General features: G+C 34.4%; 1 protein-coding gene across 1 annotated transcript; it reads left to right on the top strand.

The window, feature by feature from the left end:
• The first annotated feature begins 7,369 nt into the window (after nt 1-7,369).
• On the top strand, nt 7,370-13,386 carry LOC131692593 (uncharacterized). The gene is made up of 5 exons (XM_058979744.1): nt 7,370-7,567; nt 8,667-8,812; nt 11,071-11,527; nt 11,583-11,842; nt 11,907-13,386. The coding sequence occupies exons 1-5, from the start codon at nt 7,534-7,536 to the stop codon at nt 12,426-12,428; spliced, it is 1,419 nt and encodes a 472-aa protein (XP_058835727.1). The 5' UTR covers nt 7,370-7,533; the 3' UTR covers nt 12,429-13,386.
• The last annotated feature ends 1,135 nt before the right edge of the window (nt 13,387-14,521 follow it).

Raw genomic sequence — 14,521 nt, 5'->3', positions numbered from 1 at the left:
AAACTTCTGACGTGAATTTTTAGCCTAAGATTACGAAAATCCGAACTGTTGATGTTATTAAGCACCGAGTGAAAATTGTCCTGTTTTTCACTTATCTCTTTTGGTCTTAAACAAGATTACACTAGTTTACAAGAAAAATTAAGTTGCGTGAAAAAGTGTTTTCTAGATTAATTTTGGGTCGCTGAACACGAAAATCATATTCAATTTCTCTTTAAAAAGAAGCTCGAGTTTTCTTGTTTTTTAAGCGTTTTTTGCTTTTGCTCAAATTTTTTTGTTTTTGCTCTAATTTTTTATAACAGAAATTTTTTTTTTCATGTTTTCAGAATCTAATGTGACAGACTTTACAAATTTTAAGGTAATCACGATAAGCTAAGAAAAAAGTAGATTTTTTTCAAAGAAACATTTTTGAGATTACTTTGAAAAATATGTTTTTGGTCACTGCTTTTAGTTATTCGTCAATATCTCGTTCAAGTGTTGTTGATCGACGGCGGCGTGAATGTAATTTTCGGCGGTGGGGTTGACGGCGCGTCAGCGTGTATCGTCGTGACGAATATTTACATCGATGTGACAAAAAACAGTCTTGGGACTAAAATTCCTAACCACAATGGTTGCTTTTAAGGCTCAAGTTACATTTTTTGAGCATGTGTTAGAATTAAACGCTTGGTAGTATGCGTAGGAAAAAATGTGTTAAGTTTTGCCGCCGATTTATCCTTATAAAGCATTCATTAAACTTTACAAGAAGAAAATTAGCCGATTTATTAGATTATCAGGATTCAAATTATGCAAAATAGTTGGTGGAAAAATAATTGACCGGGCGGGATGGTGCTTTTGAAAAAGTGGCTTTGGTTTTTCACTACGCAGTTGTGTTGCGTGCCCCGGGAAAGTGTGGTGGTGTGACGAAAAATCACCGCCACTTTTCAAAAGCACCATTCCACCCGGTCAGTTGTTTTTCCACCAACTATTTTGCATGATTTGATCTAATAAACCGACTATAATCTAATAAATCGGCTGATATTCTTCTTTTAGCGTTTAATAAATGCTTTATATGGATAAACCAGTGACAAAGTTGAATGCATTTTTTCAACGCATACTATCGAGCGTTCAATTCGTGTAGACGCTCACCGAAAGTTCTTTGAACCTTAACAGTTATGTGTCCAACAACAAAAACACCTTTAACAGGCCAACGAGGGTACCCGGGTACCCACAAATTGAAATGCTCATAACTATGGCTTCCGTTAACCGATTTGGATACTTTTAGATGTTTTGGATTCAGGAACTCGTCCACTTTTTGATTCTGTACAACAAAAACGGAACAATGGATCCGGTTTTTGGTAATCCGGATTTTTCGGAGTAATGTTCCAGTACTAGGATATGATTTGTAAATTTTAATAATGTCCTAGCAATATGAGTATCAAAACTCATCAAATTGTCTCGGAAGTCTGTTATTTATTGTTACGGGACCCTATGGCAATTTGAAAAATGAAATTGGAATGGAATGGCCACTCACGGCCCCGCGGGAACCTGCTCCGGAATGTCCGTTCCGGGGTCAAATCACCAAATGGTTCCAAAACCACAAGATACAGCCTACTGATGCAATTCGAAGAATTTTGATACCCATATTGCTAGTATTCCATTGAAATTCGCAAATAGTACCCCAGCACTGGAACCTGCTTCCAGAAACCCGGATTCCCGGGAACCGAATGAAGTAACCCGATTTATTTTTACCAAGTCCAAAAGTGGATAAGTTCCTGAATTCAAAACAGTCAAAACTATCGAAATCGGTTGGATGTTACCTTAGTTATGGGCATTTTAGTTTTGTGGGTACCCGGGTACTCACGTCGGCCTGTTACGTAGTAAAAAAATTCAGGAGCCCCTCCTCACTCCCACCCTTACTATATCAACAATATTATTAGCCCAAAAGCTTGACTTGGTGATGTTCTAAGATGTCACAAAGTTTAAATTTCCAGCTAAAGATAAAACATAGGAATTTAATTAATTGAAACTTAAAAAGGTACCCGGGTACCGCGTCGGACACACAACGGTTAAAGAAACATTTATGAGCATTTATGATTTATGGGCCAATGTCTTACCCTCTGTGCCGTCACATCAGTGCCCAAGAGTTGAGAAAAGTTAGGATCATTGCTATGAGAAATCACAGAAAAAAATCTGCTCATAATTTTTTTGCAAAAAATCATAATTTCGTAAAATGTAACGAAAATAACCAATCTTCGTATTCATGAAAATATGTGTATTTTCACAAAACTAGTTCACGCAAAAATGTACGGGGTTACACTGGAATTTTTAGTAGGATTAATGCGAGTGTAGTTTTTTCATTCAAACTCATAATTTTGAAATACACTGATCGTCTAAAAGAGCCGGAATTGAACAATTTTCATGATTCTCTTCGTATATCGTGAAATATTATTGTATAATTCACTCTTGATATTTTCCCGTGAAGTAGTTTGATTCATGTTTGCGATTTCAGCAGCTTTGTCACGATTGTCTTAATTTTTGTATATGGTAATATTTTAGTCTTGGAGTTACTATCGGATTTTTTTACGAGGAGTAATGGAGTAATCTAAAAGCGTAACCAACTAGCAGTATCTCATGGTTTTGAAAACTATTTCACGAATACGATTTGTTAATTTTCAATGTATTGTCCTCAGCACAGTTGTCCCACATCAAATATCATCACGAAAAAAAACGCTGTAGAAAAGAACCCATTGCATCTTTTTCTCTTGAAATTTATGGTGGATGTAGTTTAGAGTTTATCGTTTACACTGTATTTTTATTGCTGTCAGTTTTTCGAAAATTGGAAAAAGGCGTCATCGGAAAAGCAACGTCGCAAATTGATTTTGCGCAAGCACTTAGAAAATCCTCAACTCTCTCATCGGGACATCGGAAAACAACTCGGAATCGTGCAGTCAACGGTGAGTCGTGTGATTAAACGTTACTTTTAAACTCTGAGCATCGACCGGAAGGAGAAATGCGGTCAGAATGGATGTTCTATTAGTGATCAGGATTACAAGCGTGTAGTGAAAGCGTTTAAGCAGAATCCTAATGCTTCGGTCAGGGATGTGGCCAAAATGTTGAATCCGTACAAATCTTTCTTTCGGAGAGCTAAGGATCGGGAGCGACTGCATACGTTCAAAGTGCAGAAGGTTCCAAATTGTGACTATCGGCGAGGAAGAAAGGAGGAAAGTCACGGGCCCGGAAACTTTACGGCCAGGAGACTTACGTCAAGGCGGATTTCCGGTAGCTTCCTAGGCTAGTGTTCTTCACCGCCCAACACAAGTTTGATGTTCCGGAGAAAGTAAAAGTTTGCTAATAAATACATGAATTGGAAATCAATTTGCTCATGTGGCAAACAGAGTGCGCCGTTCGCGACAGCCGGGAGAGTAAACGGGGAGACCTACCTCAAAGCATATCTACAGAAGCGTCTGCATCCTCTGTTGAAGCAACACGAGGGCCCTAGGATCTTCTGGCCAGATCTAGCTTCGTGCCACTATTCAAATATTGTCCTGGAGTGGTACGAAACCAACGGGGTCACTTTTGTACCCAAGAACATGCCCCCCCCCCTTAACACACCGGAACTAAGGCCCATCAAAAAATACTGGGAAATTGTGAAGGAGGTATTACGGAACCATCCCAATTAGATCAAATCTGCGTTTGTTCCGTGATGCAATTCGATGTGGGACACCCTTCATTCGGCTTCTTTCCGGACATTACACTGAACCTTATCAAATGAATAACGAGGTTTCTAATAGTCCTAACAGTTTTCATATATCTACTGCTCGTACCTATGATTGGTCGTTAGCAGCTGTTATGAATTAAATTAAAGTTACATGAAAGTGAAAATGGTTGGGAATATTTTCTGAATTTGTTAACATATTCAAAAGTAAGAAAGAGTTAGTTCACGAATCCATTGAGTAAGAAAGAGTTAATTCACAGTTTGAGTTTCGTGAAATTGTTCATATATAAATATCAAGATCATACACACAATCCCATAAATCGTGACAGTAAAAACGTACTTTATGATTTTGGGTTCCATTTCAGGATCGCGAATCTTGAACCAGTTCACGATGCACGAATGTATCCATTCGTAACATACCGAGTTACGCAAATTAGTTCATGAGAAAACATCAAGACAAAAAAAAGCTTAATGATCTAATCCAAAACTACGAAAACCGAATCACGATAAATATGTAAAAACTCATGAATCAGTTCACGTCGTATAGTCGAATCGTAAACAATGTTTCTAGATTAATGGATATAATTACGAATCAACATTTGCTTTACGAGTAATTTTCATAAAGTTGTGAACTAGTTCACGGATAGAAAAATGATTTGGTAAAAGCATAGGGAAAACCGTAAAAGAAATTCACAAAAAACCAACGATCTTTGTAGGTAAAATCGTAAGTCCTGTTTTAGTTACGCAAAAATTAATTAGAATTCATGGCACTTTGTTCACGAATTTGGAAACGATTTTTTCTGTGCAGTGCCTTCAATATGTATACAACAGGAGAAAAGCGAGTAATCGGCAACTGAGTGAACTGATATCATAGTAGTTTGTCTTGTTTTGGTAAAAGCAAGCATATTGAGATTTTTCGAGTTCGTAAATAATCGGCATGGGAAAAAGTTTCGGCCTATCGTTCAGCGTCGGCGTGCATCAAAATTTACCGGCCGTGGTGGCGTGGCGCTGCGGCGCACACGTCTACATCCAGCTTATTGTGATGGGTGAAGGCACTGGAAATAAAAGAGTTATGAGTCTGAAGGCGGTGGGATGAGGGGGTAGTCTGGGTGGTATGATTGAGAGGAATCTGAGGGGGGTTTGATGAAGGAGGAGAGAGGCAATGGTGGTACGATAGGTGGGGGGAACCCCCGCCAAACGCTCCTGTTAATATCCAGAATGCTAGAAAAAATGACCTGGATTAGGATGACGATTTTCAGAGTGATGGCCAAACCTTTCTATATGAGAAGCAAAGAGTAAGTATTATAATTGAACAAGTGTATGAGAAATTCCTATGTTACCGCTTTAACCAACCTATAGCTCCGGAACTGAAAGTTAGATGGGGATGAAATTCTATAACAGCCAATTGAAGCATTGCTTCAATCATTTCAAATTTAGAAGATTCTGGAAATCGGTCAAGAATTTTCTGAGATTATTAATCATATTACTCACTTAAGTCAAATATTTTTCTGAGAAAACCAGCCATTTTCTTTATTATATTGTATATAAACGCTCAATATTGAATTGAATACAATTGAAGTTTATGTAGTTTTCGATTTTTGGTCATATGCCTTCCCATAGCGCAATATTTCGAAGAGATATCTTTTCATCTTCAGGGGAAAGCAAGGTGTGAATATAAATTAGTTATAGTTTTCTTATAATACAAACATTTTACAAATTTTCTCAAAACTACAAATATGTTCTTTGCCAAAACGGGTTTAATACTAAATTTGTTTTCGGGCGTAGCTCTGCCTTACACTAAAATTCCAAAAATATTTCTAGAGAAAATGCAGACAAAAATTAGTTTTGTCATTTTAAACCTACACATTTACGTTGCTCATATCTAATTAGGTTGGACATTAACAAATATTTAAAATTAGTTAGCACCCGTCGCGCGTTGCTGCGACTTTCAACGAAATAGGAGTAAAATTCCGAATTTCGTATATTTGTTCCGAAGCGCCATCTGGCGGATAGATAATCCTTAACACACAAACACGCTCCATCATAAATATCTACTACGTATAAATTTTCACGGATTTTTCTCCTTATTTTGGCCAACTTTTTGTTCTAGCCACGCCGCAGTGCAATGGGCAAAATTTGAGAAAACTAAAAATAATCGCATAGTTGTTTTTATTGTGGAAAGTTTAACCTTCTGCTAATAGTTAAATCCGGATAACAAAAACCTTCGCTATGTTATACCATTCTCTCGTATAGCTTGAACCTTTTCATGCCCAACTTTTTTATAGTGTATGTATGGTTTGAAAACTATTTTTTCTTGAAAACGGTTGAGTCAAGAAACACGAAAAGCCTATTTTCATAAAGATAGGTACTTCCATGGCAGTGCTAGAAGCTGGTTAAGTTTTACCTTCTAATGCTCAATATAATTCTCCTAGAATAATTACAATAGTTCAATTGCGTGGAAAACGTAGCCAACGATAGTCTAAATTGATAAGTTTTATCAGTTTTCCGTAATATTGCACCATAACGAAGATATATGAAAAAATCATTTTCCGTCGTCAACGTAAACTGTCACTGGCAGCACTGCTCCATCGGAATCCAATCAGACTAATTGCAATAACTTCAGTTCTAGAGCCGATCCTTGTAACTGTTAATACTCAAATTAAAGGCAATAATCACATTAATGAGCCTTACTTGTTTTTGTGAGCAAATCTCGCCTCAATCAAAAGTTATAGCTGTTTAACAACGTTGTTGTCCACAAACAACATGGGCATGAATGGGTTAAAGAGGAACGAACAATGGGACGAAAATCGAAAACAAAAAACGGAGTTTTTCCACACATTCATGAAAATCAATCAGCTTATGTAGAATATTGTAACAGTGCTGCTGATTGATTTTCATGAAGATCTAACGAACGGTGCGGAAAAAACTGCTTTTTCCGTTTTCGGTTTTTGTCCGTTTATCTGTTCAACCTTAACGAGATACTGCGAAATGAACAATGGGTGCTATGGAAGTAAATAACCTCAACATGTGTAGATTTTTTGTTCCATCTTGTCGTGTTATTGCAATGGGTGGTGTTAATGCTTTCCTCAATTGAGCGTATGGTTGTAATTCAAACAGATTTCAAGTCGATTACATGTAACAATCTTAAGAGATAAGATATCTACACACCAAAAAATCGGAATTTTATCGTTGACGTAATTCCAAACTTGCCACAATCTAACAAACCGTAATTGATGAAATGACGAAATATAACCGTGTTCTGATTAATTTTACATGAAAGATGTACTTTCCATGCGCAGTGCCATAAATTTACACCCTTCAACATTTTAAACAAACGCCATATGTGGAGTAAAATTATGCGACTCGCTAAATTCAACGACATGTAAAACTAAAATCAAACGTAAAACTACGTCATTTTTGATGTCATGGTCAGGAGACGTAAATTTACACGATTTTTTCTATGTGTGTACGTGCAGTCATAAATGATATGTGTTAACAAGGATACATTTACAATCTCAAACTCTAGTTATTGAGACAAGACTCTCAAAAAATTATCACCGTTCTTCGCTGAGAACTAGGAATCTATAACGAATGGAATCGATGTTCCCCATATATGTCGTCACGGTGATAAGCCATTATCGGTGAAATTATTATCTTACACTTATATTGGCACTTCGGTATCGGTTCTTCACAGCCATTGAATGGGGGCCTTAGAGGGGAATATAGACCAAACTTGTTTTTAGTCCATTGATGTGTGGCACTATCGTGTGCAAGTGTGATTGAAAAGCAACAGCACTTTTGAATTGGAGCTGCACTTCTAAAGGAAATACGAGATTATTATAATGACTTTCAGCGATTCGGCGCGACAGTGCAGAGGTGAGTTACTTTTCAATTTGTGAATCATCGAGGACAACTTCTTAACACTTCACTGTATAACGCTTTTACAATGTGAATACAAAATATTCGTAATTGAACACTGTTCGCCAGTGAATCATTGGGCGAAGATATTTATCATCGCACAGAGGAGTAACTAGAACAAATTCTTGGCCAATAATCAAAATATTTTTTTTCGATTTTTTGTTTCGGTATATTTTTTTACTTACCTAAGAACCTACTGTATAACGCGGCAAAATCAAAAATTGTTAAAGAATTTTTGCATGGATGCCCAATGGTGATATTTTAAGGGATATTTTAATCATTTTCATTATATATTCAGCAATATTGCTTTCTAGTGATGATGACTATATTAAATAAGACAATATTATTACAAAAGTAGTTCAACACAACCGTTTGTTTAACTTCAGTTTAAAACTAACTGAAAATAGTAGACTTGCTGTGTATTTCACCAACTTTAAAAAATTCCTTTTTTTTAACATTTTATTCCTAATCTGAATGATAAAAAAGTTACATTATACGGCTAGATCCGGCAAATTTTCTGAAGCAGTATTACAAAACAAGAAGATTTCAGCTATGCAAAAAATATTCGAACTCTTCCGATCTTGTTCGATCCACCAATCCCAAGCGATTTGAAAATATTGATTTTTTTACTAATTTGAGGTACACCGAAATGCTGTAGCGCCAAATACTATTTTTGCCAAAATGTATCTCTATGAATCTCTATGAACAGGCGTCCCTTTTCTTCTCCCTTTCCCACTGATTAACTGTTTATGCAACTGGAAAAACAAATGTGTTCACAAAGATCACCTAGAAATTACTAATATTCGAAAGGATATAAAAAATGGCCTCTGCACTGGTAGGTGGGTAGATGCCAAGTTGTTCCAAAAACTAGTAATTGTCAATTTTTAGTTCATATTAAGACATAACAACAATTGTAGCAGCTAATAATTTTGGCCAGGATTCGACTCCAATTACTCCTCTGTGCATCGTTCAGCTAACATGAACGATGTGAATTGTATAACATCAGTTATGATTGGACATGGTCATTCGCAATACCGTATTTTCTGCTTCCCAACAGATCTTATCTTGAACAACAAATTGGCGACATTTCTGAGTGTAGCCCTTTTTGCGTTTATTATATCGACGTTGTCTCTAGCTAGTTCCAACCAAAATAAGAAGGAAGCTATTGCCCAATGTGAGGCAGCGTACAAGCATAGTACTGAGGTGTGTTGTTATAAAATATTTATTAGTTAGTTATGTTAAATAGTTCTGCTTTTTATTGTTGTATCTATGAATCATTCCTCGTCAGCTTCACAACCTTTTTTAATTTATTGCTTTTTTCGAATTATTTAGCTAAAAATATAAAATTATATGCCATAACACTTTTCTCGTTTCCTTAGCATATGGATTGTTTAAGTTTATTTAATTTACCCTTAAAACAAATTCTATATTTTTATCTTCATTCAGAACTGTAGTACTCTCAACTATTTAATACTTCATATTTGTCAAGTACTTACTTAGCATAACCGAGAGTTAGGATAACAATAAATAAATCCCGCGCGAAATGATTGTTTAGAATCGGCATCCCTTCCCGTGATACATGTGGAGATGCAGAGGATTCCTCGGTCTCTAGCAGCGACATGCACTGGACTAACATTTCATACTTCCCCAGAAGATCTGCATTTGGACGTGGCCAGCGTCGGTATTGGATATGGATCAATATGGATTGCACAATGCGGTTCACAGTGTTATTCCCAAGCATGTTGTTTCAATGAACATTTTGCAATATTAATCGGTTGTGATCAATAACGGAGTAGCAACCCGAGCAGAGTCTGATAACAAATTGAGAGCTAAACTTGATGTTGTGATGTAGCAGGGAATGATTGCTCAGGTTGTTATCATTTTGGTCGTTTTAACGGTTAAAAGATCAAAATCGAAAGCAGAATTGCAAATTGAAAACTCATTGAGATAGTGAAATATTTCATTGATAACAAAATAAGTAATCAATTTAATGTTTGTCAAAGAAATAGAAACAAACATTTTTTTCTAAAAATGTAAGCACATCAAAATGAGATCAAAATATGATGTCATAACTGAAAAAGTTTAAACTGATATCAAAATAAGATTTCAATTTGATGCTTGATATCAAAATATGTTGTCTATTTGCTATAATTTTGATGCTGGGCTTTGCTCGGGAACCACAGGCGATCTCTTATGCTTATGCTAATTCATTAGCTAAAAATAATCGACACGTTTTTTTTCCAATGCGGTATTATTCTTTTCAAATAATGATTTGTTGAAACTTTTGAAGATTATAAAATTTTCAATTATTTATTATAATCTATTCAATGTATAGAAAAAAAATCTATTAATGAGAGTTGATTTTTTAAGAGCAAAAATTCATAAATATTTGTTTTGTTTATAAACTACTAGCTAATACCCATCGCGCGTTGCTGCAACTTTCAACGAAATAGGAGAAAAACACAATTTGCTCCGAGGCGGTATCTGGCGGGCAGATAATCCCATATAAATAGCACACAAACGCGCTCAAGAACGAATGCCTACTATGTATAAATTTTGCAATCGGTTAAGCCGTTTGGAAGTCCATAAATCATATACATACAAACATTGACTGATATATATATATATATATATATATATATATATATATATATATATATATATATATATATATATATATATATATATATATATATATATATATATATATATATATATATATATATATATATATATATATATATATATATATATATATATATATATATATATATATATATATATATATATATATATATATATATATATATATATATATATATATATATATATATATATATATATATATATATATATATATATATATATATATATATATATATATATATATATATATATATATATATATATATATATATATATATATATAGATATAGATTATTTTTATGAACAACGTTTGGGAGATTTTATAAAAATTTCTGAGTGGATCCCGAGATAAATTACGAGATTTTGAAATTTTTATAGGCCAATCACAGGACCTGTATTTTGAAATTTACTTGCTTGTTTGTTCAAAAACCTATTTAGCTAATAATCTTCCCAATCTTCCCCGCATAGATTGTCAAAATCGGTTATTAATTACCGAACTAATAGTTATATAAAAAGATGGAATTTTGACGTATTTTAAAGCACTGGTATAAGAAAATGGAGTATTACATAATATAATAGACAAAACACTAACATTTTTCTACGATGGATGACGTAAATTACGTAATTTATTTAAAAAAAATTCAATAAAATTTAGTCATTTTAGAGCTATTTTAATTCTGGGGTCGAATGTACCCCAAAAAAATTATTTATTTCCGTTGTACGCTTAAAATTGGGTTGAAAATCTGACGTGGAATGAAGTTTGTGACTGTAAGTAATAGGTTATTGAATCGATGATAAGTTTTGGTTCTTTCTAGGGACCCACTTGTTCAGTGGACATTCAAAAAGATCTGCCCGTGAAAGATCCTGTTTATCTTATAAAGCAAGCAGACTTACTTCATCTTTGGGCACCTTACGGGTCGGCGTTAGTGTGGAATAAATCAGTCCAGCAAAGTGCATTACTATGTTCAGGAACCGGAAATGAACTGGTACAAACTAAAACGGCAGTGAGCTACAAATCGTGTATTCAAGGATCGAAGTTCAATATAGAAGGTGGAATCACCGCTAGTTCAAAAGAGTTGGAGTGTAAAGAAACAGTCACTGCCGACTCTGTTGTCTCCACAGAGGCTTGCGGGAATGATTGGGGTGTTAAACATAAAATTGGCTTTGACGCCGGTAATGCTGGTTTTGTGGAATACATCCAATCGTGCTTTGATCCGAAAAGGTTATCTGTTTTGTTTACAAGACACATACTACCGGGAGCCGCCATCGCGAGTACGATATCGTTGTTGTTTTGAAGATATAATTATCTATCCCCATAATTTCTCAGGTGCTGTTACCAACGTAGATGACATTGCATGGAATAGTAAAGGAATTGCAGATACTGTTAATCCGGAAACGTTATATAAACAGGATCAACAGATGTTGCAATTTACCAAGCTTCTTGGATCAGAGGAACAAGCAAAAAAATATCTGGTGACGGATAAGCAATATTTGTCAAAGGGCCATATGACTCCAAAAGGTGACGGAGTGTTCCGCACTTGGAAGCATGCAACATTTTTCTATACGAATGCGGTTCCACAGTGGAATGTATAGTGCATCTAATTTATTTTCTGTTGAAAGAATGGTTTTAACACATTTTATACATTTTTAGACCGTCAATGCAGGAAACTGGAACCGAGTGGAGTTGCTAGTTCAAAGTATTGCCTCACTCCTTAAGGAAGATCTTATCGTAATTCAAGGTACAAGCGGGGTACTAAGCTTATTGCATCTGAATGGGGCGCAGATTCCTGTTTCGTTGGACGATTCCGGCATTGACATACCGCTTTGGACTTGGAAAATCGTTAAGTCACCTAGTAAAGATGCAGGGATCGCGTTTGTTACGCTGAATAATCCCTTCGAGTCAAAAGTAGCAAATTTGAAACCACTGTGTGATGACAACTGTGATACGGTTGGTTTTTCGAAGAAAGAATTTAAGGATTTTGCTCAAGGCTACACGATATGCTGCGATCCGAATCATTTACTTAGGATGGTACGCTATGCACCTGACGAGGGAATGGTTCAGAATGTTCTCACGCATACGATGCTGTCTTCTAGAGGAACTGTATTGTTTACGAGTTTATCATTAATATTCATACTCTTTTTGTTGCAGTTGATAAGGACAATATATGTTTAGAGTTTAAGCAATCAGTATGCTTAATTTAAATAAACTTCAAATTCGGCTTGTTTATTTGATATTTGATTGTTATTTCAAAGACATGCTTGCACTTCATTTCGGCAGAGATAATTTTTAGTACTATTCTTGAAGTATCATTTTTAATTTGTGACAATAAATCTACTAAATCTTTGATCCTCGTCTGTAATTGTTGTATAGACTGTGAATCATATTAGATTTCGTATTTCTGTGATTAAAATAAAAAAAATCAATGCTAACGTATAGGAAAATGGCCACCAGAAAACTTTCAAAATAGGTTAAATGGAAAACATGAAGAAATAACAATGACGAATAAAATCTTAAGAAAAAGGTATAACAAATAAATAAAATTATATTAAATGAACAATGGGAAAAAATAAAACTACGATAAACGGAAAGCTAAAAACTAGAAAATTAGGAAGAAAATAGGAGAAAGGTAAAAAATTAAACAATAAGACAAATTGGAATGAATATGAATAAGTAAAATTGCTTTTGGAAAAGCAAAAAAATATGAAAAAAGGAAATAGAAAAAGGCTATAACAAGAATAAATGTAGTAAATAGACAAATTCTAAAAAATAGGTGGAATGACAAATGACACAAATAAAAAAGCATGGCATTAAAATATGAAACAATAAGAACAAAAATAAAGAAAGCAGAATTTTCTTGAAAAATTGCGAATAAAATTAAATAACAGAGAAAAAACTATAAAGTAAGTGATAGTGATAGCAATAGAAAAAAAAGCAAAAGTAAGGAACGCAAAAAGATGGATAAAATAAAAGTGTGGACATAGGTAAAAAAGGCAGAATCTTACAATTGTAGAAATACAAATACAATCCACAATTTGAAAAAAATGGATCGATGAAATTTTAACAAAATTAAAAAAATCCATGTAGGAATTAAAAAAAATGAAAAAAATGAGAAACATGGATCAAATTTCAAATAAGGGTTTTTGTTGGAATTTACGCTATGTTGGTTTCGAAAACATTCATGATCCTATAAAAACATGAATTATTCTTTTATTTGTGTTGGTGTGTTAGCACACCTTAAAATATTTTACATGAATGTTGTAACTGATTTCTAGAAAATAGTTCAAAAATAAAAATAAAATCGTTACGTTACGAAAAGATTTTGTATGCGGATTTAACTTGCTACATTAGTTAGCTAATCTTGCTAACTAGTTGATTTAGTTTGGTAGCAGAGTTTAATTTTCTCTTCGAAATCAATCAAACACAATTTAGCAATTTAGTTGAACGTATGCTTCTTAGAATCGTTGGCAGGATTGTGAACTGAGAGATCTTCTCTTCATGCTCCATGACATATAAAATTCAAAACAAAACTATACTCGTCACGAAAGGGGCTTATTGTGTACGCAATTTGCTGTTATAATGAAAATGTTGATAAAAGGCCGTATTTGAAAGAATTGTAAAATGCATTCATTTTTTTACATCCCTGGTCTAGGGGGAATTGGTAATCGAAAATTACCGAAAAAAGCTACGTCATTTGAGTATGACCCCTTTACAAAAATGTTTCGGAATCATCTTGTATTTGAATATGATTTTTTATAGATTTTGTATCAATGAACTTCAAACCAAATATATTAAATTTTGAACATAAATTTTTGGTTTAATTTCGAATTCTTTTGGTATATCAAGAGTTTTTGATTACTGAGCGTTTTACACAATAAAAAGCAATGCATTTTATTGTATTAAACGCTTAAAAACAAATAAATATGCACTGTTTTATTTCTTATGTAGCTCGTAGCACTAGGATGAAAAATATCTTATTTTCTTCACATTCACCGTAGAGTGTAATGTTTTGGTAAAGCATTCCACCTTTCTGTGCCGTTCACATTTAGTAGTATGTTTTTGCATTTGTTAACAGTTTTGTTGATTTAGTTGGATGTAGTGATTCGCTTTCTCGGATATTCACGAAGAATCCAAAAGCACCAACCACTCTCGCTGTGAAGGATAACCCGAACGAGCTTTGCTCTGCTCCTCAGTAAACAAACACGGGGTGTGAAATCACATTTCAGTTTCTTTCGAGAATCTTTGTGAGGAACATTAATCCATGGAAG

This window comes from Topomyia yanbarensis, chromosome 3, assembly GCF_030247195.1.
Source record: "Topomyia yanbarensis strain Yona2022 chromosome 3, ASM3024719v1, whole genome shotgun sequence".
Classification (NCBI taxonomy): Eukaryota; Metazoa; Arthropoda; class Insecta; order Diptera; family Culicidae; genus Topomyia; species Topomyia yanbarensis.
This window is presented reverse-complemented; position numbering and strand designations above follow the sequence as displayed.

Bases quoted from the DNA above. Each gene is read 5' to 3' on its own strand.
- LOC131692593 (XM_058979744.1), top strand. From the start codon at position 7,534: ATGACTTTCAGCGATTCGGCGCGACAGTGCAGAG. The intron at 8,813-11,070 runs GTGTGTTGTTAT...GGTTCTTTCTAG, and splicing joins CGTACAAGCATAGTACTGAG to GGACCCACTTGTTCAGTGGA. The intron at 11,843-11,906 runs GTATAGTGCATC...ATACATTTTTAG, and splicing joins ATGCGGTTCCACAGTGGAAT to ACCGTCAATGCAGGAAACTG.